This window comes from Crocuta crocuta, unplaced genomic scaffold (genome assembly GCF_008692635.1).
Source record: "Crocuta crocuta isolate KB4526 unplaced genomic scaffold, BGI_CrCroc_1.0 scaffold177, whole genome shotgun sequence".
In the NCBI taxonomy this organism is placed as follows: domain Eukaryota; kingdom Metazoa; phylum Chordata; class Mammalia; order Carnivora; family Hyaenidae; genus Crocuta; species Crocuta crocuta.
In genome coordinates this window covers 3,764,580-3,790,343 of record NW_027531880.1, presented here as the reverse complement: position 1 = coordinate 3,790,343, position 25,764 = coordinate 3,764,580, and the positions used below count along the sequence as shown (strand labels likewise).

The window sequence follows — 25,764 nt, the reverse complement described above, 5'->3', positions numbered from 1 at the left end:
GACTGCCTTTTTAAACCTCATTCTAATAATCTGAGTAATATAAAATCATTACCAACTCAGGAAGCTTTATGCAAGTTTACACATAAGACCTCTGTGGGAAAACGCTGAGAACTTCCTGATCTAACCACATAATCGGCAGTAACGATTCTACCTTCACTTATCCAAGGATTTTTACTTTTATATTATCTCATGTGATCATCCCAACAACCCCGGGAGAGAGAGGTAGAGCTCTCCAGATGAGGAAACAGAGGCACAGACAGAGTAAGGGACATGCTCAAGAGTCACAAAGCAACTCAGCCGTGGACGGAGGTTTAAACGAGAAATAAACTGGCTTAGGAGAGGATACTCCCAGCCCCAGCCCCTGACCAACACACACACATACACACACAAAGCCAGCTTGGTGCTGTGAGTCATGACCCAAATTACAGATAGCTGTGTAGAAGACGCGATGATAATCTGTCACGGAATGGACGGACTATCTGTAACTGCTCACACAAGACCCCTGGAGAGGCTGTGAAGGGGCCTGGGTTTTCCCTTATTCTATTCCGACACCCTTCTAAATTCACCCCAAAGAAGTGGGCGTGAGGCCTAGAGGAGGCGTAAGCAGCACTAGGCTGTCTGATAGCTTTAGCCTCGGGAAGACTCAAGAGCTGAAGGAGGGGCATTTGCTCTGGCCCTTCATGCACCTTGAGAGGAACTATTCTGTTTTCTTTTTTCACTTCACTTCAGACTGGCCCAGGCTGTAAACACTTGTCGGGCTGCTTACGTCCTGTCTTTTCTTGGAGCCAAGATAAAAGACGCAAGGGTTAGTCTAGCGCTGTAGCAAGCAAATGACAGCCCGTGGGTCAAATCTGGTCTGCTGCCTATCTTTGTAAATAAAGTTTTATTGGAACATGACTGCTAGTTTGCATATTATCCATGACTGCTTTCCAACTATAATGGCAGAGTGGAATCGTTGGATCATGGCTTGCAAAGTCTATCTGGCCCTTTAGGGGAAAAAGTTTGCGGTGCCCAATCTAGATAATAATTAGAGCTATAGTGGGGTGCCTGGGTGGCTCAGTCAGTTAAGCGTCTGACTCTTGATTTTGGCTCAGGCTATGATCTCAACAGTTGTAAGTACCAGCCCCACTTTGGGCTCTGTGCTGGTGGCATGGAGCCTGCCTGAGATTCTCCCTCTCTTTCCTTCTCTGCCCCTCCCTGGCTTATGCTTTCTCTCTTTCTCTCTCTCAAAAATAAAATTAAACATTAAAAAAATAAATAGAGCTAGACTGAATGTCTTCTGTGTGACAGGCATCGGGGGAAACATCACATACACTGGCTCCACTAGGATTATTAGCATCTCTGTTTTTTCAGAAATGGGATTTGATCCTGGGTTGGCCTGACCTGGGCCCCTGGGGAAAAGGTGCTCCTCACAGAAGGGGAGCAGGGGAGCACAAACCTTGGTTTTAGCTTGGATGGGTGCCTTGTGGTCCAGCAGGATCTCTGAGATTCGCACGTGCCCATTCCGAGCTGCACAGTGGAGAGGTGTCAATTCATCCTTTAAAAGACAGGGTCCAAAAGAGAAAGCCCCAAAGGCACCCATCAGAGCCACCGGAGGGAAGCCTGCCCGCAGCACCACTGCAGCCACAGCAGCGGGGATGCTTCCTGAAAGACCAGCACATCTTGTTCTGTCCACTGCTGCGACCTGGCTGCCACTGCGAGCTGATCCAGGATGCTAGAGGCCCATCGCCAGCTGGTCGCTGAGAGCCCACCGCTCCCGCCGCGGCTCGGGAAGGCAGAGCTCCCTCCCCGGGGCCCTGCCCTGGAGCTCGCTGGCACCCACCTTGGTCCTTGTTTCTATCTGGGCCCCGCGGTCCAGCAGGAGCCGCACCATGATCACGTTCCCCCTGCGGGAGGCGATGTGCAGCGGCGTGATGCCGTTCTGGAAGGGAGGACCAGGAACCAGTCAGGGCGTGGCATCTGCCCCTGGAACGCGGCTGCTATGCACCCACCCCACGGCCCCGAGTCTCCAGCCCCAACCAGACAGAGGCATCACTGAAAGGAGCCGCGCTAAGCCTACCGCTAGTACATTTCTCACCTAAGACAGATTTCAGGATCTATGAGGACATGACAGCACATGGTTAATCTCGGCAATCTGACCGAGCCGTGTCCCCCAGAGTCATCATAACAGACTGGAAGAAAGTCCTGCCTTCTCCAGGCTTGCCCCTCGAGGATGGGCACATGGAAGCTAATAGGCAGATGATCAGACACCCATCAATGAGGGGAGCCTGGGTGCCTTTGTGGCTTAAGCGTCCGACTCTGGATTTCAGCTCAGGTCCTGACCTCACAGTTTGTGAGATCGAGCCCCGCACCGGGCTCTGCACTGACAGTGTGGAACCTGCTTGGGATCCTCTGTCCCCCCTCTCTCTGCCTCTTTTTCTCTCTCAAAAATAAATAAACATTAAAAAAAAACAAACAAACCAAGCCCATCAATGGGCAGCCTCAATAAACACCAGGCTGTCCCACTCACAGTCACTTGTGCCATATGAGGAAACTCAGGGTGTCAGAGCGAGAGGCAGAAGCGCCAGCAGCCAGACAAGCCCGAACCCCCCTCTCGAGGGCGGGGCCTCCTCACCTGTGGGGTGAAGTTGACGCTGGCGCCCCTGTTGAGGAGCAACTGGGCCACGTTGAGGTTCTCGTAGTGAGCTGCGATGTGGAGGGGGGTGAATCCCGTCTGGAGCACAACAGGAGGGAACAATGTGTCACAAGCCACGCAACTGTCATTTGCATCTCAGAATCAGCACAGGGACTCCGGAAATGTTAGCAGGGCCAGAGGGCCCGATGCAGAAAGATTCTGACTGAGGAGGACATTTGCTGAAGGGATCAAGATCTGCTTTGTGGCAAATCATATTCAAAGCCTCTGAGGGACCCACGGTCTTTGTTCTGTGGTTCACCTGGACAAACCGGGCACTAGCATCACCTCCAACTCTGGGGCCCGCTCACGTGAATGGTTATCTACGAGATTTGAGTGAATGAATGAAAAGTGTTTTGGGGTCTATGATCTGAGCTCTAGAGATTGTTTCAGCCCCCTGAAGGGGTGTGGTGACTCTGCTGCTGGCCAAAGGCGGCCCTTTGACCCCTTTGGGGTCATTGTCATTATTCTGTCTTATAACTTGAGACCATGCCTAATCCGGTCAGCAGTTTTCCAGACAGAACCCAATGACCGAACGGTGGAGGGAGCGTGTGACTAGCTCAGTGCAATCCACTCCCGCTCTAAGAGAAGTGATGAAGAATCCAAACTTACAGATGGTGGATCAGCAGTGCCTCAAAACAGCAGACAGCTAGCTGTCAGGCCCCGGGGGGCCCCTCCCAGGTCTCATCTCCCCATGTGGGGATACCTCCCTTCCTCCACCAGGGGCCAGCCAGGAAAAGAGGGGCATCAATTCTAGAACACCACCCGCTAGATTCCCAACTTTCACTCCGGCCAGAGACCCGGCCTGCCGTGGGCACTTCTCCGGATGACCCAGAGCAACAAGAACCATTCCTGCTTCACGCCGAGCACATGTCTCCTGGTGTCCACCAGGGGTTTCAGGTGGGGCTGCCCCCTGTGGCTCCCACGGGTCCCTGTGGGAATCTGGAGGCCCCGCCGGAGCTGGTGCTGTGTGCAGGGCTGGGACCATCTCCGGCCGCGGCTCATCCTTGGGGAACTGGTGGGGGTTAATGGTGCCTCTGTAAGCCATAAGGCTCCGTGGGCCAGGTGCTAGAATTCTCCTGGTCCTCCTGGGCCTGGCTGTCCTCACCTTGGAAAGCACGTCCGGGTTGGGGTCATTCTGTAGGAGCACCGCCGCTGTCCGGGTGTCGTCGTTACGGGCCGCGATGTGCAGGGCCGGGAGGCGCACCTTGCCCTTCGTCCCGTAGTTGATGAGGTGTGCCACCACGTTCTCGTGGCCCTGCTGCAGAGCCACGGCTAGAGGAGTGAAGCCGTCCTGGCCAGAGGAAAGGAGGAAAGATCCATTTGCGTTGACTGTATCTGATTCCTCGCTGTCCTCAACGCAGGACCCACCCTTTCACACCTCAGGGCTCTTGCTCATGACCAGCCCTCAGCCTGAAACGACTTTCTTACAATTCAAAGCCCTCTTCATCCGTCAAGCTCAGTTTAAATGCCACCTGCTCCCTAACGCTTGTCTTGGCCCCACTTTTTTTTCTCTGCAATCTCACAGACCCTAGAGCCATTAATATTCTTTTATAACTTGTTCCCAGTTCTGACTGCATGCCCCGAGGGCTTTTTACTACCCTCTGCTTCTTTGCCTCCCCTCCCTATCACCCGATCCACTGCTGCTAGGCCAGTGCCTTCAACAGGCAGCGGATCATTCATTTATTCATTTCACGCGTTATTACTAACACCTACCAAACGCTGGAATCTATGCCAGGCACTGAGGATTTGATTGTGAGCTACTGTTATTAATCCCCTCAGCTGTGTGCTGAGGTCACACAGGACCCCGTGAACTGGCAAAGCAGGGGAACAAAGTCATGTAATTGTTGGCTCTATCCAGTTCAATTTCATCATTTCATCAGTGACAAGACTCAGGATCAGAGCTGAAATGACTCATGGTTCGTGGCAGGATCCTTTCTCATTAAGGTCCAGCCTCCAGTGGTGCTTAATGCGGGAAGGACAAGCTTGACTCTGATGTTATCTCTCTGGTATGGGTCTGGGCATTCCTCAAGACCCATGACTCTGTCCCTCACTCCCCTGAAGAGCCCGTTGGCACCGAGGATGAGTGCCGTGATCAGAAGGTGGAGAACACTCTGACACTTTGCGGACCATGCCGGAGGAGGAAGGGGAAGTGTCTCAAGCCTAGTCCTGGGAATGCACGTCCCTGGCAATGTCTCACAGTGAGGCCATGTGCCCAAGGTACTTACTTCTGTGGCCACATTCTGATTAGCTCCATTTTCCAGTAAAAACTTAACCACTTCCAAGTGATTCTCTTGTGCTGCCATGTACAAGGGAGTAAAGCCTTTCTGTAAACCAAGAGAAAAAGTCATTAAAGCTCACCCATAAAATTAGGGAAAGATGCTAAACTTGGGGTAAAATCCTCCACACTGAAGAACAACTCTTTCTTCATGTATTTTCAGCTAGCTCACAGGGCCATGTCCCCACCAGTTTCTCCTGTTGCAAAAACTCACAGACACTTTGAAATGGCTTAACTGGGGGGAGGAGGGGTGGTGCCTGAGTGGCTCATTTAGTTAAGCAACTGACTTCGGCTCAGGTCATGATCTCATGGTTCGTGAGTTCCAGCCCCACATCAGGCTCCGTGCTGCCGTCTCTGAGCCTGGAGCCTGCTTCAGATTCTGTGTCTCCTTCTCTCTCTACCCCTCCCCTGCTCGTACTCTGTCTCTCTCTCTCTCTCAAAAATAAATAAACATTTAAAAAAAAGAAAAAAAAAGAAGTGGGATTATTACAAAAGCCACCAGGTAGAGGAGGGGGCGCTCTATGCCTCTTGCACACACACTCTCCCTCTATTTTCACTCTTTCTTTGTGAACTCCCCATGTCCCACCCACCACTAAATACAGTCTCTCTCCCCAAAGGAGCCATAGCTAGATATATTATCTGGCTGGTTTCACTGAACAGAGATGGGGTCTGCAATGATCACCCATATCGGCTTAGAATGCACAACAGAAGCATGAAAAATAATAAGGGATGCCTTTGTTACTGCTGGGAGACACATTGCCGATTAAGCTACTCAGTGCCCCTGCTACAAAACAGAAATACAGATGGGAAAGAAGGGCAACGCCCTCTGGCCTGGGACCCGGGACAGAGCCATCACCTGCGACTGGGCGTTGACATTGGCACCATAGTTGACCAGCTCCCGGACCACCTCGTCCTGACCAGCGAGGGCGGCGATGTGCAGAGCCGTGTTCCCTTTCTGAAACACACATGGAGAGGAAGCAGGGAAGATCTCTCATCAGGCTGCCAACGATATTGTGACCATCAAAAGTAAAGTCACCGTTAAAGGCACACCAGCACTAACAAGGGTGCTGGTCAGGGTGGGGGAAGGTGGGCTTTCTTTAGACCCAAAAGAGATAGACAACACACATCAGTGTGCCTGACCTATTATACACTTTGAAACGGTACTGAAAGTCCAAGGAGGAAAATTTGTCTCGCTCTCCAAAAAAAAAATCATGCTGATGGATAAAAAAGCCACTTCTCAACACCTAATCTGCTGCATGCAGACATAGCATTCTGTCATCAGCTGACAGACCCGTCAGCATTTCTCAGGACACACACGGAAAGGTTTGCCAGGCGAGCCGGCCTCCTCAGACTTCCAGCTCCTCTCAGCTGGAACTTTACAAGACGATGCAGGGTCCCCTCAAGGCCTGGAGCTCTGGGGAAAGAGGCCAGCATGGTCCGTGGACTCAGCATCCTTAACCCAGGGACAGAAGGAGGAGAGGCCAAGAGGGGAAAGTGTAGCAATATGTAAAGGGGTTGGGGGGGAATAAAATGAACTATATAATGCATGTAGGGAAGGGAAGAAAAATATGGAATTAAAGGGGGGAAAATAAATAATGGAATCTGGCAGAGACAACTACAAAAAAAAAAAAAAGACTATTTGACATATTAGTCAGTAAAATATATATAATGAGCCAGGGCTTCCCCAGATTAGAGAGGAGACAAAAGCCACAGGAATAAACACTAGAAGAAAATAAAGTACACAGTTGTTTTAAAATCAACTTTTTCAGGCTCCAGGGTGGTTTAGTCGGTGAAGCATCCAACTTTGGCCCAGGTCATGATCTCACAGTTTGTGAGTTTGAGCCCCATGTCTGGCTCTGTGCTGACAGCTCAGAGCCTGGAGCCTGCTTTGGATTCTGTGTCTCCCTCCCTCTCAATAAAAATAAAAATAAACATTAAAAATTTTTAACGTAAACTTTTTCAAAGCTAAAACCCTTAATAGGGACCCGAAACCAGGTTCTGAGGAGGTGGCTGGAACACTGAGGTTTCCTTGTCCCGATGCATTCTGGGTATTTAACAAGTGCTAGATGGGGTTTGGGTCTAGCAGGCTTCTTCTGTTTCTTCCTTCCTGCTTCCCGGAAGTCCTGGCACATTCTCTGACTCACCTACATGACCCTGCTGGCCCCCCAGCTCAGTGAGAGGCAAGCAGGCCAGGCCCCACCAGACAGCTTCTGTCAAACGGGGCAGGTGGGAGAAAACGGGACCCATGTGCGCCCATCTGTAACCAACCCCACCCTGCAACTTAAGAAGACCTCAAATGAACTCAGTTTTTTGCACTTGAGATGGTATATAATTTACCTAACCTACAGAAACCCTTGCTAATCCATCTCAGGCAACCCAAGCCCTGACAAGTCAGGACTTCAAACTCCGTGTGCACACTGAGGCCATCTGTCACTGGGAGAAAAGTGTCCTCACCCGGGCGGAACTGAGCAGCACAGGCACCGAGCTCTGTGCCCACCCCCCCAACCCAGCCACGGCTGCCCCACCTGCAGGTGGGTGAGGAAGCCCCACTGAAAGCCCCTGGGGGCTGGCGGGGGCTCAGGTCTTTGTTTCCTAAGTGAGGCCCGTATCAGGCAAGAGTAACCTGCTTCTTGCTTCCCAAGTTGTCTTCTTGACTTCTCCTGAAGTCCCCTTTGAAAAACAAAAGGGTTCCTCCTCCAATATCCATCAGAGAATAAGTGCCAGAAATGAATGTATAGAGGCTAATTAATCATTTTTCATAGAAGTCCAAAGAGCTTGCATTTAGAGGCCTTGGCACCTGGGTCCGACTCACTCACTCTACAAAGTGGAACACAGCTGTTGGCACCAGAACCTTTTCTAGAAATCAGGACTCAGAACTCCAAGTCTCCCCATTTAGAAGCACATGTCTTGTGCCCATTCATGTGTTTGTTACACGCCACGCACTTGTGTGTCAGGCACCGGGCCAGGCATGGGAGTAGAGAAGACTGAGACTCGGGCTCCTTGGCCTCAAGAAGCAGCGTCAAATGTTTCTTTCCATCTGCCTCTTTCTGTCTGAAATCACACTCCATCAGAGCTCTCTCCCATAGAAACCCCAGCTGGACCCGTGCAGAACCCTGGCTGTGGACCCTGGCCCTGGCCTCCTTCTGGATCTGGGCTGAGGGCAGCCCTGGTGAGGGGTAAGAGCAAAGGGGGGACCCTGGTAAACAGACCTCCTCCCCCCCCACCTACACACACGTGCATACACTGCAAGTTTTAAGAAGGCCTCTGGCCTTGGGTCAGGGGCACAGGGCAAGGAGTTGCGGCCTCTGTTTTCTCCACCCCTCCCTCTGCATGAAAGAACACTGGCCTCGAAGAAGCAAGAAAAATTTCTTAGCTGCATTTGGTCCCCAAAGACCTGCCTCCTCCCCTTTGCAGGGAGTCCCAGAGCTCCTGGAAGGGAGGGGGTTTGAGGCAGGAGCCTGGTAGATGCAAACACACAGATTAGGGCTTCCTCCTTCACTAGCCGCCTGGATGCTGAACGCGGGCCTCCAAGAGGCAGAGAAGGGAGGATGGGGGCAGAATGCTTTTGTTTTGTGCTTTAAAAAAGTGTAAGCACATTTAGGAAACTATATTGGCTTTGGCTTTTTACTCTTTTCTTTTTTTAATCTCTCTCATGCTCACAAGACCCATTATAATTCCCCAATCTGCTATGACTCTTGCTCAGCCCACGGTTTCTGCTTCACCTTTTTCCTTCCCTCTGTATGGCATTCAGGAACCACGCTGGTTCATAAAATGTCTATAAATAACAAAGACACACCAAGCATTCGCTTACAAAATAACAATCAAAGGGGGGAAATTCAGAGAGCGCGAAAATGCTGAAGCGTCATGTTTGCGCAGCTCTTGGGGCCGAGCCAGGGGAAGAAAAGCCACCCCGGGCCACAGGGAGCCCATCAGATGGCGCGCTGCTTGCAGCCAGGTAGGTGAGAGTGCCAGAAGGAGAAATAATTGCTTCCCCTTTGTCCACAAAGAAGATGGAAACAGCTGGTACTCGTCGTGAGGTTAGGGGGAAAAATGCCCCACACACATTCAGAAAGAGCAACTCAGTCCATTTTACCAGCGAGATCTTTTCACCTTTGGGAAATGACATGAAAATTACAGAATTTTACCTCAAGGGATGATGGCCCCTTCATAATATTTTGGTAACACACTTCACAACCATGTATTATATCTCTACTTATGGTTCTTCGGTTCTCTGCTGGAAAGGCGGCCAATGTGTGCGGCACGGAACTGAAATTGACGCTGGATGTGAGAGCACACTGAATAAACAGTAACCGAAAAGCAAAAGGCCGGAGGGACAAAGCCAAGAAGAAAACCAGGGGAAGTAACCAGGAAGGAAGTGGAAGGTGTGCCGGAGTTAGTAGACAGAGGTGAGTTTTTTGGTTTAGTTTTGTTTTGAAATGCTGGCAACACCTTGTTCAATAAATAAACAAGACGGATGTATGTAAGAAATAAAATGGATCTTACAACCTGTAGATGCATAATTTCATGACTGTGGTTTCTGATCTTAAGTCACTGGCGCTGCTAATCTACGGCTATGGGCAAGAGCCTGCTGGTGTGGGAGGTGTGACGTCAGCCTTGGCCAGATGCCTCCTCTGGGAAGAGAAGGCTGTTCAAGGTAATCAGTAAGGAAAGGAGGTAAGTGTGTGGCTGACCAAGGAAGACTCGCTGGGGAAGGATAAAGGGGCGGGGTCTGGCTCTCTTTTCTACGCCTCAATAGCCACGTGGTCACCAGTGTTTACTGATTCCTTCCTACGTGCCAGGCATTTGACACCCGCGATCTCAGTGCATCTTCATACGAATCCTGAGACCAAGTATGACAGTCCCCATTTTATAGATGAGGAAATGGGGACTTCTCACTAGCTAACTGGCTCAGAGTCACAGAGCGTACAGTATCTCCGCTGGGATCTGGACCCAAGACACCTGACTGTGGAAATGCTAGGGCTCTCAGACCCTGCACTGGAGTCAAGGACTCTAAGAAAACATACAGCCATAGTGAAAAGGGTTCTATTTCTAGATTTATAATCTAGCCATGAAAATAAAGTAAAAGCCCATGGATTCTTTTCTGGAAACAGGGTCCTGTGCCTTTCAGGTGACTTTGCAGAGAACTAGGAAGCAATCGGAAGCACAAGAGAAATTCAGAAAGCACACTTGGCTTTCTCTCCTGAAGGGCTGGTTTCCACGCCAGAGTCTGGGACGATACACGAGGTACCCACATACTTGAATTATCAATGAAAAGCTCCCCGCTCCCTAAGAGACATACCTTGGTTGTCGTTTCTAGAATGATTTCTTTGTGCAGAAGTTCAACCACCATCTTCACATGGCCTTCTTTAGAGGCCAGGTGCAAGCCGTTCAGCCCATTCTGTAAAGAGCAGAGAGGCAGGAAGAGTGTGGTTAGGGGACTATGCATTCTTCTGTTCTAGACGCCCCTTCCCTGTGAAGAGATGTGTGAAGAGCCAGAAGGGAAGAATGGGAGGTGCCCTGAGTGGGGCCGGTCCAGCCTCTACGGGCCCTTTTCTATAGAAGCATCAGATGATTGGAGAACAGGCAAGAGTGATACCACCACTCCCCGGATTCGTATCCATATTAAGTGTGGAGATGCTCTCACAGAGCCAGTGGGTGACCTTGAAGTTCAGATCTTGGCCNTCCCTCTCTCTCTGACCCTCCCCTGCTCACACTGTCTCTCAGAAATAAACTTAAAAAATAAAATAAAATAATTAAAAAATAAAAAGGCAACACCAGTGTACCCTAGACATTTGTAGGGATAGAGGCTTATTTGGTAGAATAACAAACTCTGAAATGGGGTCTTCTGAGAACTAAACACCACCAGCTGCCCAGCTGGATTTCCTCGACACCAGAATCAGTAGTAAAATAGCCCTTTGGCTACCTTGCCATTTCAAATGTGGCCAAAGCTTGTCTGACGGTTCAGTTGTAGGGGATAAAAACTAAAATACAAGAACCAACACTGCTCACGCCCAGTCGTCACCAGCCACAGAAGCAGATCTCTCACCAGCCACAGAAAGTTGACGCCACACCTGGCGAGGGTCGAGAGAAAGCCGCCTTAGCTCAGGTTTTACTTTGCATATTCCTGCACGCCCTGTGTTCCAATCCTTGCACTTGGCTGCCTGGATACTTTCTGGCAAAAGCTGACTTCAAAGAGTGCTCCTTAGAGCCACAAATAATTCTGACAATATGACGGAACTCATTTCACTTCCAGTGATGAACAGATCTTGGCTCCATATGGAAAATGATTTCAGTTGATCAGCATTCCCCATGCCCTACTTTTGTGTTTTCTTTCTCGCCTCCTTGCCCACCAGCAACCCTTCCCTCTTGTCTCATTCCTTCCTGTCTGCTGTTCCAGTCAGCCCTGTTCTAGCATGTTCTTTCCTTTCAGGGGATGCCCCAGGGCCACTGCAGGCTCTAGCTAATGAAAAAGACCCTCACCACCATGATGGAGGAGCTTGGCTCCTGACGGTGTGACTTCTCCCCAAATACCTCTGCAGCCCGTCATGGGTTCCTGAAACCCCCACGCTCCCTGTGTGTCAGGGCATCCAGGAGCAGTGAATGCTCACGGAAAAGACACGGCTGCTCACGTTAGCACTAGAGTCTCCGCAGTCAGTATTAGGAGATTCCCATTAAAAACACAAATATCGAGGGGCGCCTGGGTGGCTTAGTCGGTTAAGCGTCCGACTTTCGCTCAGGTCATGATCTCGCGGTTCGTGGGTTCGAGCCCCGCGTCGGGCTCTGTGCTGACTGCCCGCTCAGAGCCTGGAGCCTGTTTCAGTCTGTGACTCCCTCTCTCTCTGACCCTCCCCTGCTCATGCTGTCTCTCTCTCTCTCTCTCTCCTAGAAATAAAGTAAAAATATATATATTAAAAAAAAAAACACAAATATCGAATCGGGGGGTGATAGTGCATTAATCCTTAACAGGTGAGTTCTGTTGCTTTGCTCAAACCAGCAGAGGAAATAAGTAATTCCTCCTTATTGGAGGAAATACTGAAACAATGAGACCTAAGACAGGTGCCTCCCTATGGGAGAACAGAAGGTATCTCAAACTCTTTACATCAGGGCCTTGAACAGGCAAAATACAACAGGTGCCCCAGGCATCAGAAAAAAAGAGGAAGTGGGATCCCAAGGGAACTTTGCCTAATTTCCATTCCATCAGGCCCTCCCTGCACCCCAGCCATGCTGAGCGAAGTAGGCCAAATCTTTGCACGTTAGCACAGCCAGGCTTGGCAAGCTGTGTGTGTGGGTGGGGGGTGATGGGAGGGCCCTTTCACGCAACATTTCCCCATGAAAATGCCTAGAAATCACGGTTGGATGTTTTCCTCTTGTAGATTTTGTTCGCCACTAAATGCAGAGTCCAAAGCGTGTGATTTATTCACACCCCGGTGTGAATGGGCTTATCAGATAAAGGCTGGGTCCCAGTCAGTTTTGATAACAGAAAGGGAGACAGGAATCTGTTAGAACAGGAGCCTGGGGGAGGGAGAAGAACACCGGGTGGCAGTAAACCAGTTTCCCTCAAATCAATCTGCAAAACACAAATCCACTGAAAAGCAATGGGTCCGGTGACTGGGGCTTTGGAAGCCTGGAGCCCCGCCCTTCGGCTCTGTGTCCTCAGCTCTACCCTGGGCCATGTCTGCAGCCTCCTTCCTCCTCCCTCCCTGAGCACTGTGGTCTGCAATCCCTTCCTGAAACCCAGCAGTGATTACTCGGGAACCGGGGTGGTGTTTGCGGCTGTGGGAATCTCGGCAGCTGCTGCAGTCAGCTTTCTGCAGGGGCCTCAGCTGCGGCGGCGGCCAGCATGGCATGGTGCTGATCGCTGTGGTTTAGCGCTGACTTGGGTAGCATGGTACCTTTCCATGAGCATTCGCTGGTCCTGCACGCCTCAAAGCTGGGAAGTTGGCACGTCTACAAGGAAAACACCTAAGTTTACTGCTAATGCTCCGGGGTGGCTGTCCCTGCCCTTTGCACCCAGTGTCAGGATTGTAATCCAGAGATATTCTAGAAGTACTGTCTGCCCAGGGAATGCTGGAGTGGAAAGGGATGTCAGAGATCCCTGAATGGTCAGGAAATCAAGGTCCAGAGTAGTCAAATGACTAGCTAGGGTCACACAACCTTTCTAGGGCACAGCCACATATAGAACAAATCTGGATTCCCCCTCCCCTGCCCCCACCAAAAAAGGGTTTAGGTTTTGTTTTGACCTTTTTGCCCCTAGGAACCAGTATGTTTCTTTTTATCACACGATAAGAGTACATTTCTCCTTTTTTTTTTTTTTAAGTGTTTGTTTATTTTGAGAGAGAGAGGAAAAGCATGAGCAGGGAGGGGCAGAGAGAGAGAAGAGAAAGAATCCCAAGCAGGTTCCATGCTGTCAGCACAGAACCCAGGACAGGGCTCAATCCCACGAACCATGGGATCATGACCTGAGCCAAAATCAAGAGCAGGACACTTGACTGAGTCCCCCAGGTGCCCCCATTTCTCCTTTTTTTTGATTACTGGGCGGGTAGAGCTACCAGTCACAATCACCCATAAGGGTCTGGTCATGGCCACTATATTTTGATATCCAGGATTTTACTCATTGCCCTGGCCCATACAAAGTCCTTCTGCTTCCCTCCCTGCGTCATAGGCCCCCTCCAAAAGCTACACTCTTGGCAGGAGGTGACCACATCAAAGAGACCATCTGAATATATCCGTATCTTGAATTGTTTTACTTAGCTTCCATTCCAGATCCTGGTTCAATGTTCTCTTTCTTCTTTATGGCTTTGTAGTTTTCTGACTCTATTTCTGTTTGTTTGCTTTCAACGTAATCACCCTAAGTCACGTCCGAGCCTATCAGTGTGGTGATCTGAACTCAACGCCCTCATCAGAGCCACAGAACCGAGCCCCACTTGGCATAGTTGTCACATGCAAGGTGCCTATGACACGCACATAAGATGTGCAAGAAGGCTCAGAATTTATCGAGAACAAGGTCACATATGGAACGTGCCTGGACCAAACATTTGTCTCAGCTATGCTTAGAGTCACAGCAGTTACCTAATGGAGGCATTGACTTAATCCAATTCGGGAAAAATCTACTGAGAACCTATTCTGTACCTGGCACCCCACTAGGGATGAACAAGACAAAGACCCTTCTCCTTGAAGATCTCAATTTACTAGAGGAAACAGATGCATAAACAATAAATGCAAAACAAAGTGAAAATGCCCCAAAGGGCATGCATGAGATTAGAAGTAGCACAGGGGAGAGAGCCAAAAGGGTCAGGAAGGCTTCCCGGAGGCCTTTTCAAGGCAGCCTGTGCACAGGCAGAGTGACAAGTTCATTGACAATGGCAAGACGAGAAGCTGGGTCTGAATTTAAATTTTAAACCCAAGAGATAACATTTTAGAGACTATGCTCCCAGCCCTTGTCATCAAGTGCCTTCCCCCACCTCCAGGAAGCATCTGAATTCAAGAGATGCACAGACCCCCAAAACCACAACAGCAACCGGCCTTCGCAGGGGGGCTGCTGGTACCATCTAGCAGCTGAAGTCACGGAATGCCTGAAAACTAAATTACGGCACATGAACACTACGGAATTGTACAACTGTCTCATTAAATACATTACTAGCCAAAATAGGAGATCAATTTCAGTATTATGAAAGAGTGTTTCCTGGATAAATACTACATTTAACACTTTGTTTTTCTTTTTTTAAGTTTATTTATTTATTTTGATAGAGAGAGAGTTCATGTAAGTGGGGGAGGGGCAGAGAGAGAGGGAAGGAGAATCCCAAGCAGACTCTGTGCTCAGTGTAGACCCTGATTTAAGGTTTGAACCCATGAACCATGAGATCATGACCTGTACCTAAATCAAGAGTTGGATGCTTAACTAAGCCACCCAGGGGCCTCAACACCCTAGTTTTCCTTAAAGAGATTTATTTTTATTGCTCAAATAAAAAAGGGGTAGAGGTACAAATTATGTGAGCTATTTGTTCTTAGCTGCAACTATGGATAGAGATAAGCCAAAATCTACCAGCTCTTCAGAACCAGGATCCATATGTTTTATTTTAGTTACATCAAGTTTAAGTTGTTTGCGAGGAAAAGGCAGGCTGCTATATCTCGTCTTGCATCTTTTCACTACTGCAGCTAACCTTCCCAGCCTCTCCTCTTGATGCAGGATGGCAGACTGACTGCTGAGGGCGATGATGGGGAAAAACACGTATTTCATACCCCAAATAACTGAGTGTAGGAGATAAGCAAGAAGGAGGTAGAGGAATATGAGAGTAAATGCTTCAATTAAGTTAGAAGCTGGATTGCAAAAGCAATAACTTCTTGTGGCCATTTTTTAACCACGTGCCTTCCTTGGGGAAACCCCAGCTCACCATATTCCTCTTCTTAGATTCCTCCTTCTTGGTCTCCAGTTACACACACATTCGATTAGCTGACATTCTCCCACAGCTCCTGGCTGCTCAGTTCTTTTTTTTTTTTCTTCTCCTATTATTTTTCTCTGTTGTGTCCATTTTATCATTTCTATGGACTTATCTTCAAGCTCTTTGATTTCTTCCTCATCTGTGCCCAATCTACTGATGAGTCTATTAGATAAATTCCTTATTCCCCAAAATATGGGGCTTTTAGAATTTCTAGCATTTCATTTGATTCTTTCTTATAGTTTCCATCACTCTGCTGAAACTCATCCGTTCATGAATGCTATCCACTTTTCCTACGAGATCCTTTAACACATTAATCACAGTTATTGTAAAGACCATCAATGGTCCCAACATTCAGGTCATCTTTGAGTCTGGTTCTGTTGATTGCTTTGCCTCTTGACAACAGCTTTGTTTTTTTCATACTTGTGTGTGTGTTATAATTTTTATTTTTATTTCTTTTTATTTTTATTTTTTAAATGTTTATTTACTTTTTGAGAGAGAGAGACAGAGATAGAGACAGACAGAGATGTGAGCAGGGGAGGGGCAGAGAGAGGGAGACAGAGTCTGAAGTAGGCTTTGAGCTGTCAGCACAGAGCCTGAAATGGGGCTGGAACCCACAGACTGCGAGATCATGACCTGAGCTGAAGTCAGACACCTAACCGACTGAGCCACCTAGGTGCCCCTGTGTTGTAATTTTTAATCGAATGCCAGACATTATGTGTAGAAGGGCAATAGAGGCTGAAGTAAATAGCATTTATGCCTCAAATGGACCTACCTTTACTGTGAAGTTGTTAGCATGGGGGTGAGGAGATCTGAGCCAATCAATCAGGAGCAGACATGGGTCTAAGTTCTGTTACCTTCAGGGCACCACAGCCTTCAAATTCCTCTAGATGGAGGCTGTTGTTACTTTAAGCTTAGAGTAGAAGCTGGGGTGCTGGGGAGATTCCTGAGTTCCTGATCTTCCTTCAGCTATCAGTCTGCCCTGCAAGCCTGCACCTTGCTGGGGTCTTTCTCTACACTCCTGCCCCACTCCCAGCAATAACATGCTCTTCCTTGTCATGGGGCAGGGAGGCAGCAGAGAAGTTCTCCTTGGTCTTGGCCGAGCCCCAGTCTTATAACCAATATCTCAAAAGCTCTTACACCTGGATCTCAAAGGTAGGATTCTTGTTTTAAGTATGTACTCTTTCCCCTCCTATCTGCGGCAGCAAGACCTACCTTATCTTTATACTTGGCCTTGGGTGGGAGTCTCTTGCTTCACTTTCAGCAGTAATAGACCTCTGGGCATTATTGGCATGTGACAGTTATTGGGCCAGGACGATGGTCTCCTGCCCTCCCTCCAGGAGTGCAGTGGTTTGGGCTCTACCTTTCCGGTGGCACCACTGGGTCTGTGCTGTATGAAATATTTCTATCCCTCCCCAGGAGCAGAGGTAGCTTGTTTCTATTCTTCCCTACGAAGAATCAACTTTTGCCCATGGTCTGAGGTGAGAGGGTTTGTTTTTGCTTCACCTGAGGGAAGAATCTGGGGAAGCAGGCAAGGCTTTGTCTGTTACTGCCTCTACCCCTGCCTCCAGAGCTACCAAGTGCCACCTGTGTTCCCATGCCACTGAGGGAGACTCTGTTTGGTCTCCTGACTTTTCCCAATATTTCCAATGAGCACCAAATGGAGGCCTGTGGTTCCAGACATAGTGCAGTTCACGTTGACCTTTAAGAATTTGTTAAGATTTTGGCTTGTTCAATGCTGCTGCTTTCTCCCGTACTCTGCTGCAGCTAAAATGGTGGCCCTCTCCTTGGAGAAGCTTATCCCTCTTTGGAATTCAGTTAACTTGGTTGCACAATGTGATCTCAGCCCTCTGAAGGGCTCAGGACAAATTATAATTTTGTAGATTATCCAGGCTTATCTCATTGTAGGAGTAGAAACTAGGTTCTTTGAAGCTTTTCACATCCTACATACTCCCTTTACTAGATCTCTAAGACCACTCGGCCCCATATGATCTCATTTCACATAGTTCTAACAGAGCAGGCAACCCTTTTATCATCTTGTTTGGTAAAAATATTCATGCCGAGCACACACACCTGGAGTTTTTCATGTGCCTTTGCTCTTTTTCAGATAAAATGTCAATTTAGAGGATTTTTCTGAGAAGCAATATGTCCAACAGGAGGGAGAGGAGATCTCAGCCAGGCTGTGTTTCTTTTAACATTTTTAACAAGAAGAAAAAGGGAAAAAAAGTCACATTGAGCCTGAATGATTTAATTTGGAGTATTTTCTTTTACCAACTGTGAGAAATTCCATTGGCAAAATACACAATTCCAGACATTTGTTCTCAGTAAATTGTTCCTCTGTTTAGCATCTCTGATTGCCCCAATTACACTAATTGATTTCTAAATGTACAAATACAGTAGACATGTCACAAGAAATTTAACTCTTATTCCATCCAATGCAGAGGATGGTTTCAAATAGAAAAGCTGCAGTGTCCTGAGATCCTGTATCTCTTTGAGAACTGCAAGAACATCTCAAAAGCTGCTGCTTACCCTCCCATGTGGACACACAACCCTCCCATCTCCTTTTCTCACAGCTGTTTATTTTACCCATGAACATGGCTGGCCCCTGCCCCCACAGAGCGGGCAGCCCCAAGTTGTGCCCCAAGGACTTTGAGGCAACTTCCTCCCCCTACCCCACCACATGTTCTGAGACTTATTGTTTCAGTCCCTCATCCTCTTTCTTTGAGCTAAGCAGGGTGTTTCTAGAGCACTTAATATGGTCATGTAGTATCCAGGAAGCATGATTTTTTAAAATTCATGAACACCTACTGGTTCAGCTCATCAGATTACTTAGCTGCCATCCAGTCAGGTCCAGAGGCAGTGGAGCACAGGCCAGGGAAAGTTTTGACGGGGAAGGAAAGGATTGGAATCTTGGGAAGAATAAGCCAAGAGCAGTGGCAGAGAAAGGCATGAAGTCTGAGGACCCCAGAATGAACAAAAAGAGAGGTTGGTGAGAGGGGCTTTTAGGTAATGTTGCCCTCCTGTAACACTCCACCTTACTCCTGAGCTCAGTGAGGAACTAATCAGAAGATCTTGCTCACAAGGACAAGGATGTATACATAGAAGATCATATGCTTAGGTTTTTATACTTAATGTCCCACTGTCCTATTCAATCTGGGTTCTCTATTAGTTTGCTATATCTGTCCAGAGAAGATCAGGATCAGACTCTATGTTACAGGAGTTTAATTCTCCAAATAACACCGAGTCTGTACGCTTATGACTTCTAGCTTTGCTCTGTTATTGGTCCCCATTTGGGGAGTAAGATCACTGACATTATATATTTGCAACTCTGCAGGCCTGAAACAGGCCATTTCTACTCCAAATCCTGAGATTGATGAGAAAGAAAGTAAGGGAAGAAAGAAAGTCAGACTATGGAAACCAGAGGCAGAGAGGATGAAGACCAAAAAGAGGTAGTAGAAAAGGAAAGAGAGAATGACTATCGCTATAGTCTGATTACATGAGGAAATGAATTAAGCTGCTGGCAAAAAAAAAAAAAAAAAATCACTAGGACACTATAAATTTTGATTCCTTTCCCCAAATTGCCTGCATTAAATTTTCAGCCAAAACCAGAAATGAGATCAAAAGTGAATGGGAGTTTTCTTACCTTCCCTTCTCTTCCTTTTCCCTCCCCTCCCCTCCCAGCTCAGAGATGTCATTGTCTGAGGAAGCAGGGCAGTGAACCAGAAGGGGTGTCCTGCAGATGTGCTGACAGCGGCATGTCTGCTCTGAGAAAAAGGAGGGAGCTGCTAGCATGGTTGGAAGACTGTTACACTGAGCAAACAAGTGGGTAGACTGAGGATGATGGGAATCAGTGGGAGTCATGTTCCTGACTGTCTGAAGGGATTTACAAACATGGAAAGAGGAAGGACTAGAAAGAACTCTGAGGTGTTGGAGTAGACCTGGAATTATTGACACGATCTCATGGATTTAAGAATATATTAACACAGATAGATGCAGAACTAGATACAGATGTATAGACACAGACACGCGACAACCAGCAGCATTGAGCACATCAAGTGACCAGATTATGGTGTCTAACTACCATCCTCCACTAAAAGGAACCTTGAAAAAATGGCTGATCCAAGGTTGGGGCAGAGAAAGTACAGAATCACCCTGGGACAAACAGCTGTCAGAAAGGAAGGAAATGCTCAGAGAGTGATGGGGACATGTTAAAGAACAAAGTAGTCAGCCTATTGAGAGCACTCTTACTGGCCTCATTTGGATTTGAACATCAAAATAAATCATGAGAGAATCAACTTATAACCCATCAAATAACATAGAAGCCCAAGAGCCTGAACAGGTATAAACAAAGAATGGAAAGAATAAATCAATGAGGGAGGAGGGAAGGGGGGAAAGCTCATCCTTCAGTAAGTGCTAGCTAATAAATGCAGAAGAAATGATAGAGATGGAGAAGCACTCTCTGGAATCATCATAGTGGTAGCTGATACAGGTAGAAGGTATCAATGTATGCCAAGGTTGCCGGCTGGAAGTTTGATGAAGAACAAGACATTGGCGTTAGGTAAGAATATCCCTCCCCACCCACCCACACAGAATACTGATCAACTACAAAGGGAAAAATCAGTGACACCACGAGATGACCGCGGTTAACATCACCAGGAGTGGAAAGCGAGGACGATTTCTATGGTACTCCTGCCAACAATGTGTTGCCTTGGTCTGGACATGAGGAAACATCAGCGGACACAGGTTCAAACTACAGGATGGAAACTGCTGAAAACATGCAAGACAGGCAAAGACCTGAGAAGCATTCCAGACTGAAGGAGACTGATGAAAACGACATCTAAATACAGTCTGGAAAGACTCTTAGAACAGAGAAAGAGAGAGGGAGAGAAAGAGAAGGAAGAAGACTAAGGGAAGGCGGGAAGGGAAGGAGGAAGACTGGGGGGTAAGGAAGGCAGGAGGGAGGAGGGACAGAAAGGGAGGGAGGGAGAGGGACATTTTCTCATTATCGGGGCAATCAGTAAAATTTTAACAGAGTTGCTAGATGGTTGTGTGGCATCCATGCTGATGTCCTGATTTGGAGGCCTGCAGGGTGGTTATGTGGGAAAGTGTCCTTACTATTGGGTGGCACACACTGGAAATGTTTAGGATGATGGAGAATTACATCACATATAGTTTATATTAGAGACAGACACACAGACAAGAAGAGCAAATGCAGTAAAATGGTAATAGAGAGTCTAGGTTAAAAGAGATGTGGGAATTCTTTGTATTGTTCTTGCAACTTTTTTTTACAGGCTCAAACGTATTTAAAATTTCAGAAAGGAAAGCAAGAGGTGGGAGGGAGTAGTGGTAGAAAAAATGGCGGTGGGAAGAGAGACCAGCATGGTGGGAACTCGGCTCTGGCTGTGGTGGGAGAGGGTGGGGGGCCCATTAGGAGCTGGGTGCGCACACCCTCTTGTTTCTAAAGAACCCGAAAGGTGCAAGTTTTCCTGGAGGTCTGAGATTACTCCAGGATGGAAGTCCCAGAGTGCCGCCAAACCACAGCAACCCCACAGGGGAACCCGCTGATGGGGAAGCCTCTTCCGGAGGGCAGGCATCACCTCCGGCAGGGCCAGCCCACCTGATACCTCTATCTAACCCAGATATCGAATAGCTCTCCAGAGACTGCTTGGTGGGAAAGGTCTGCTAAAAATATAGGATCTAGGAATCTAATCAATCAGAAGCCAGAAAGAGCTGAAGCAATTGCCATAATCCTGGTAGAAAATCACGTCCTTTGTCAACCTGTCCTTGTCCCGGGATGGGGGAAGGTAGAATAGGAGCCGAAACTGAGGGCCGGTGCACACTCAGGAAGAGGTGGCGCGGATGGAAAGGAACAAGGCTGGCTCTGAGCACTTCCCCCTCCTCTGCTTCATTACAGCCTAGATTTAGCTCTCCTCCCTGGTAGCTGAGATCCAGTGAACTAGGTATTCGTAAGGAGGGAAAACACTTGAATGGTTTTCTTTATCTTTAAAAAAAATGGAAAGAAAAAGAAAAGAAAGAAACCCACACTACCCAGAGCCTTGCAAGGAGATGAGTCAACCCGGATCACCTTCCCTCTACTCCCCGGACACAAGGCAAGCGGCCCCCGCACCGAGCAGCCCCGTGGCTCTGCGGCAGATCCGCTGCAGGGGCTGAAGGCCCCTTGGGAGCCTGGAGGAGGAAGTGTGAGCTCAAGTTAATGAGAGAAAGGGACTCTGCAATTCAGCTCAGCAGCTAAGAATATCTCCTGTGGACTAGAAAGAGTTTCTATGCCAGAGACCTTGGCATTCCTTTAAAAAGTTAAAAAAGGCCAGACCTTCCGAAGAAGGGCAGCGGGGGTGGGACAGAGTACTGGGAAGGAGTTGAGGCCTCTATGCTGTCCTCGTGATGTGTCCCCTCACCTCTCAGACCTCAGTCTACATATTTTCAAAATGGTAGAGTTGCTCTGATCCCCTGGCTTCCTCTTCATTCCACAATTCCGCAGGAAAACAATGCAAAGTCTCTCAGAAAACAGATAAGCTGTGCGTGTAGGGAGATGCACAGAGAAATGTATGACAGGATTCACACCTAATCGTTCACAGTGATTTGGGGGGTGGGGGAGGGGATATGGGAGGAAACTTACAGAAGGCTTGACATATTTCAGTATAACATAAATTTTGAAACAACTACCTTGGACTCATTGTGTTGCTAAATTAAAAATCACACAACAGTGAAAATCAGGGATACAGCTGTCACAAACAACATACAGGCTTGTAGTAAAAAGTTCATAATCAAATAGAATGCTCCCAGGCAAATTCACATGCATAGTCTATTCCAATGAGAAAGACCTGAGATTGTATTTACCATTTCCTGTAATAACCAGAGAGGCAAACCCTCCTTCGAGGCCCAGATCAAGTGTCATTTTTCTCTGTCACTTACCCTGTCCCTTTCTCTTTGCCACACCATTCCCTATTTCCAACCCCTCAAAAGTGGATTGTTCTCTCAAGGCACTCAATGACAATCTATTGTCCTGTGGAATTGCCTTATCTGCTCTTGTGTCTGGGTCTCTTGAAGTGAGACCTTCTGAGTTCCGATGTTTCCCTGACTTTGGATCACAGGTCCCAGCATGGGGCCTCGGACATTGCGTGTGCTCCGTAGGGTTTGTGGAATCGAACGCACCTTCATGCAACTGGACACACTCACAGAGCTGTCTTTTTCTTTTTCTCAGTTTCTCAAGACTAAGAATATTGCATCTGTTCTTCACACTGTAAATCCACAGCAATCAAAGCCTAAAGTGGAGCTTGGAGGGCGTACTTTCCTTAAAATATGTTCTACATTATTCTTAATGATGCCATTCACCCTTTCCCTAGCCCCTAGGATCCCAGAGTTGTACCTGTTAATGCCACTGGTCAGTCAACTCTTCCTGAACTAAGGGGAAACTAAAAATGAAACCAGTGCAGGGAAGGTCTTCCCGGAGGAGTAACCAACCCTGCTTGAACGGCTCAGCTCCACGTGGGGGAGCGCAGAGCACAGAGACCTGGGCTGGGAGCTGGGAGACCCTGGCCCTGGTTCAGGAAGCCTCTCCACCTCTTTGCCTCTCCACCCACCCACAAGGGAGAAGTGCCGTCACGGCTGGGAAAGGGCTCGGGAAAGCAGAGACACCGCAGAGCTGGGATCTGGGGTTATAAAACACTGTAGGTCACTCTGACTCGTGACAAGTAATCAAATGACTTTAAAACTACAAATTAGTCATTAGAATTACCCAGATGCACATCAAATAGCTTCTTTCTGCTGAGATGCAAAAGCAATTTACCTATTTAAATTAACTCAGGGGGTGGGGTTTTCAAGTCCCGTCTTTTTCACGAATGCCTTTTCTAGAAGGAATAGGGGACTCAGGTTGCTTCTCTTGCTCAACCGCACGCTGCAGGACACCACTTCAGGACACCATGCAGGGGCTGCGGTCACATATATACTCTCTTCCTTCCTTCACTGCTATTTCAGAGCTGCAACCCGGCAGCAAGTTTTAAGAGGTTGGATCTTCCTATAACATCATATGGGAAGGCCCTCTGTGTGAATTGGGGGTGACTACACATAGAATTAGGGGACTGTGGAGGTGAATGCCATCTCTGCCTGTCAATAGTTCCTAAGAAAAAGATGACAGAGAAAAGTAACAGCCTCCATAGCTGCACTGATCTAGATGTAACCTCCTTGGCCTGATCGACCACCACCCTCACCTTCTTTCATTTCATTTACTCCATCAGCGATCTTCCTGCTGCCCTGTGCCCTCTAACCGCCCCTGCCTCTGCCTGGCTGTTCCTCTGCACTGCAACTGCCCGTTCCCACTTCTCTACCTGGCAAAGGCCTACTCTTCCTTCAAAGCCCTTCTTTGATTCATTGGCATTTTAAAGTTTATTTATTTATTTTGAGAAAAAGTAAGAAAGTGCAAGTGGGGAAGGGGAAGCGAGAGAGGGAGAGGGAGTCCCAAGCAGGCTCTGCACTGTCAGCCCAGAGCCTGAATCAGGGCTCCATCTCACAAACCTGTGAGATCATGACCTGAGCTGAAATCAAGAGTCGGACGCTTAACCAACTGAGCTATCCAGGTGCCCCAACTCACTGGGACTTTAGTCACTGCCCCAGACCAGAAGCAACATGACAGCAGGCATGGGGACTCACTCACATTTGAGTAGCCAGCACCTGGCACGTTAGAGAAGCTCAATAAAGGTTTGCTCAGGGAATGAATAACTGAACGAAAACACCCTGTGCTCATTCTGGCTGGCATTTAGGACACTGAATTTGTAACCTTCTATTTACAAGCTTGACTTCTTTACCTGCCTCTGAGTTCTTTGAGAGAAGGGGATGAAAGAACGTCATCTCTAGCAAGGAGCCTGGCTCACTGTAAGTGCTCAACATATGTTTGTGGAATAAATGAAGTTGCAGAGAAACTACAGGCTGTCTTCTTACCATCATCTCACTGAATCAAAACCCATAAAGCTCAGAAGATATTCCAAGTAACCTCTGGACCCCAGCTTTCTGAGTTACAAAATGAGAGTTGAATGCCATGACCTCCTTCTAGCTCTAAGGCCCTTTAATTCAGAGAGGTAGTAATCGTTAGAATCACCAGAGTCTCATAAATCCTGATCAAAAGACTTGGCATGTGGCTACTGTAGAAACAATTACTCTGTAGCAAAAACTATTGGTATAGGTGCTTCGTTTATCTGAAATGCCTAAAAGCCATTACCTTCAAGATAAACCAGTACCCAGCAGCGACGGGGTCCATGTGTAACATACATGGGGAAATTTAGAGAACACCAATGGAATAGCATGATTTCACATGCTTTCGTTGGTTGTGTTTCAGCACTAGAAATTGTTTATGTTTTTGTGATCATCCAGATGGTCTTGCTTCTGATACCTCAGCAAACATTGCCACATACTTGACCGTTGAGGCTGGTGCCAGAATCTGAACCACCGTCATGCAAAAGAGTCATTATCCTTAAGAACGACTGTTTCACAATGCTCTTCAAAGTGACGGCAGTCAGATGGGCTAAGTGTCAAATATATAGCTTGAATCACTGGTGGCTACAGCAGATTTAACATCTACTGACTTAATTTAGAGAGCACGTACTATACTCCAGGCAGAACCTTGCTAAGGAGCACCAAGTAAATCAAAGTCGTCTCCCCTCGAGTGCCTACATTTTAGTGGAGAAAACGGGGGGAAATGAAGGGACACATAGATGCATAGGAAGTCTGGTGGTACTCAGTACTGCAGGGGTAAATAAGAGGGGTCAAGGGGACAGAGGATGCCTCTGATCCTCCAGAAAACCTCTCTTCTCTCTGTCTTATGCCAGAGCCGTAGACAACAAGCTTTCTTTTTTGGGTGTGAAATTTTCTCCTGGGGTCTCCAGTACCTTTCTCTCTTATCAGGAAGGCCAACGGAGCCAGTGTTCGTTAGAGTTATAAGACTAGAAGAGAAAACTCAAATAGTGAGGCTTTTTCAGTGGTGTACCTATGTTCACGCAACAATTCTAGGGTTTCAGGAGAACAGGGACTCTGACTTGCTCTCCTCTTGTTTTCTTTTTTATTTGGCTAACTGGCAAATATGTAAAGTCAATTAGTTCCTTCCAGAAAATACAGTGTGTATTGCTAGGGCCTCCATACAAAAATATTTTGATTTGATGTAAGTAATAATTCTGGAAATTGGACATGTGAAGCTGACATTGGTGTGATCCTAAGCTGAGCAGGCCGGCCCTGGCTGCATTGATGTGTGGTGAGACCACAAACCAGGGCAACAACACTCTTAAAGCCTAGGGAGGCAAGTCCTCTGGCGTCACCACCTCCCTGTCTCCCCCTATTCCAAGCCACCGTGGGGCTGTACCTGGTCCACTGCA

The 25,764-nt window shown here is 47.9% G+C and overlaps 1 protein-coding gene across 1 annotated transcript in view; it reads right to left on the bottom strand.

Annotated features, from left to right (window-relative positions):
- Positions 1-25,764, bottom strand: part of ANK1 (ankyrin 1) — a 212,501-nt gene that overhangs the window by 66,042 nt on the left and 120,695 nt on the right. Inside the window, exons 3-9 of the mRNA XM_077773123.1 lie at positions 10,249-10,347; positions 5,806-5,904; positions 4,900-4,998; positions 3,780-3,965; positions 2,615-2,713; positions 1,823-1,921; positions 1,439-1,537 (exon numbers count right to left, since the gene is read on the bottom strand). Coding sequence (XP_077629249.1) covers positions 1,439-1,537; positions 1,823-1,921; positions 2,615-2,713; positions 3,780-3,965; positions 4,900-4,998; positions 5,806-5,904; positions 10,249-10,347 — 780 coding nt within the window. The remainder of the gene's footprint in view (positions 1-1,438; positions 1,538-1,822; positions 1,922-2,614; positions 2,714-3,779; positions 3,966-4,899; positions 4,999-5,805; positions 5,905-10,248; positions 10,348-25,764) is intronic.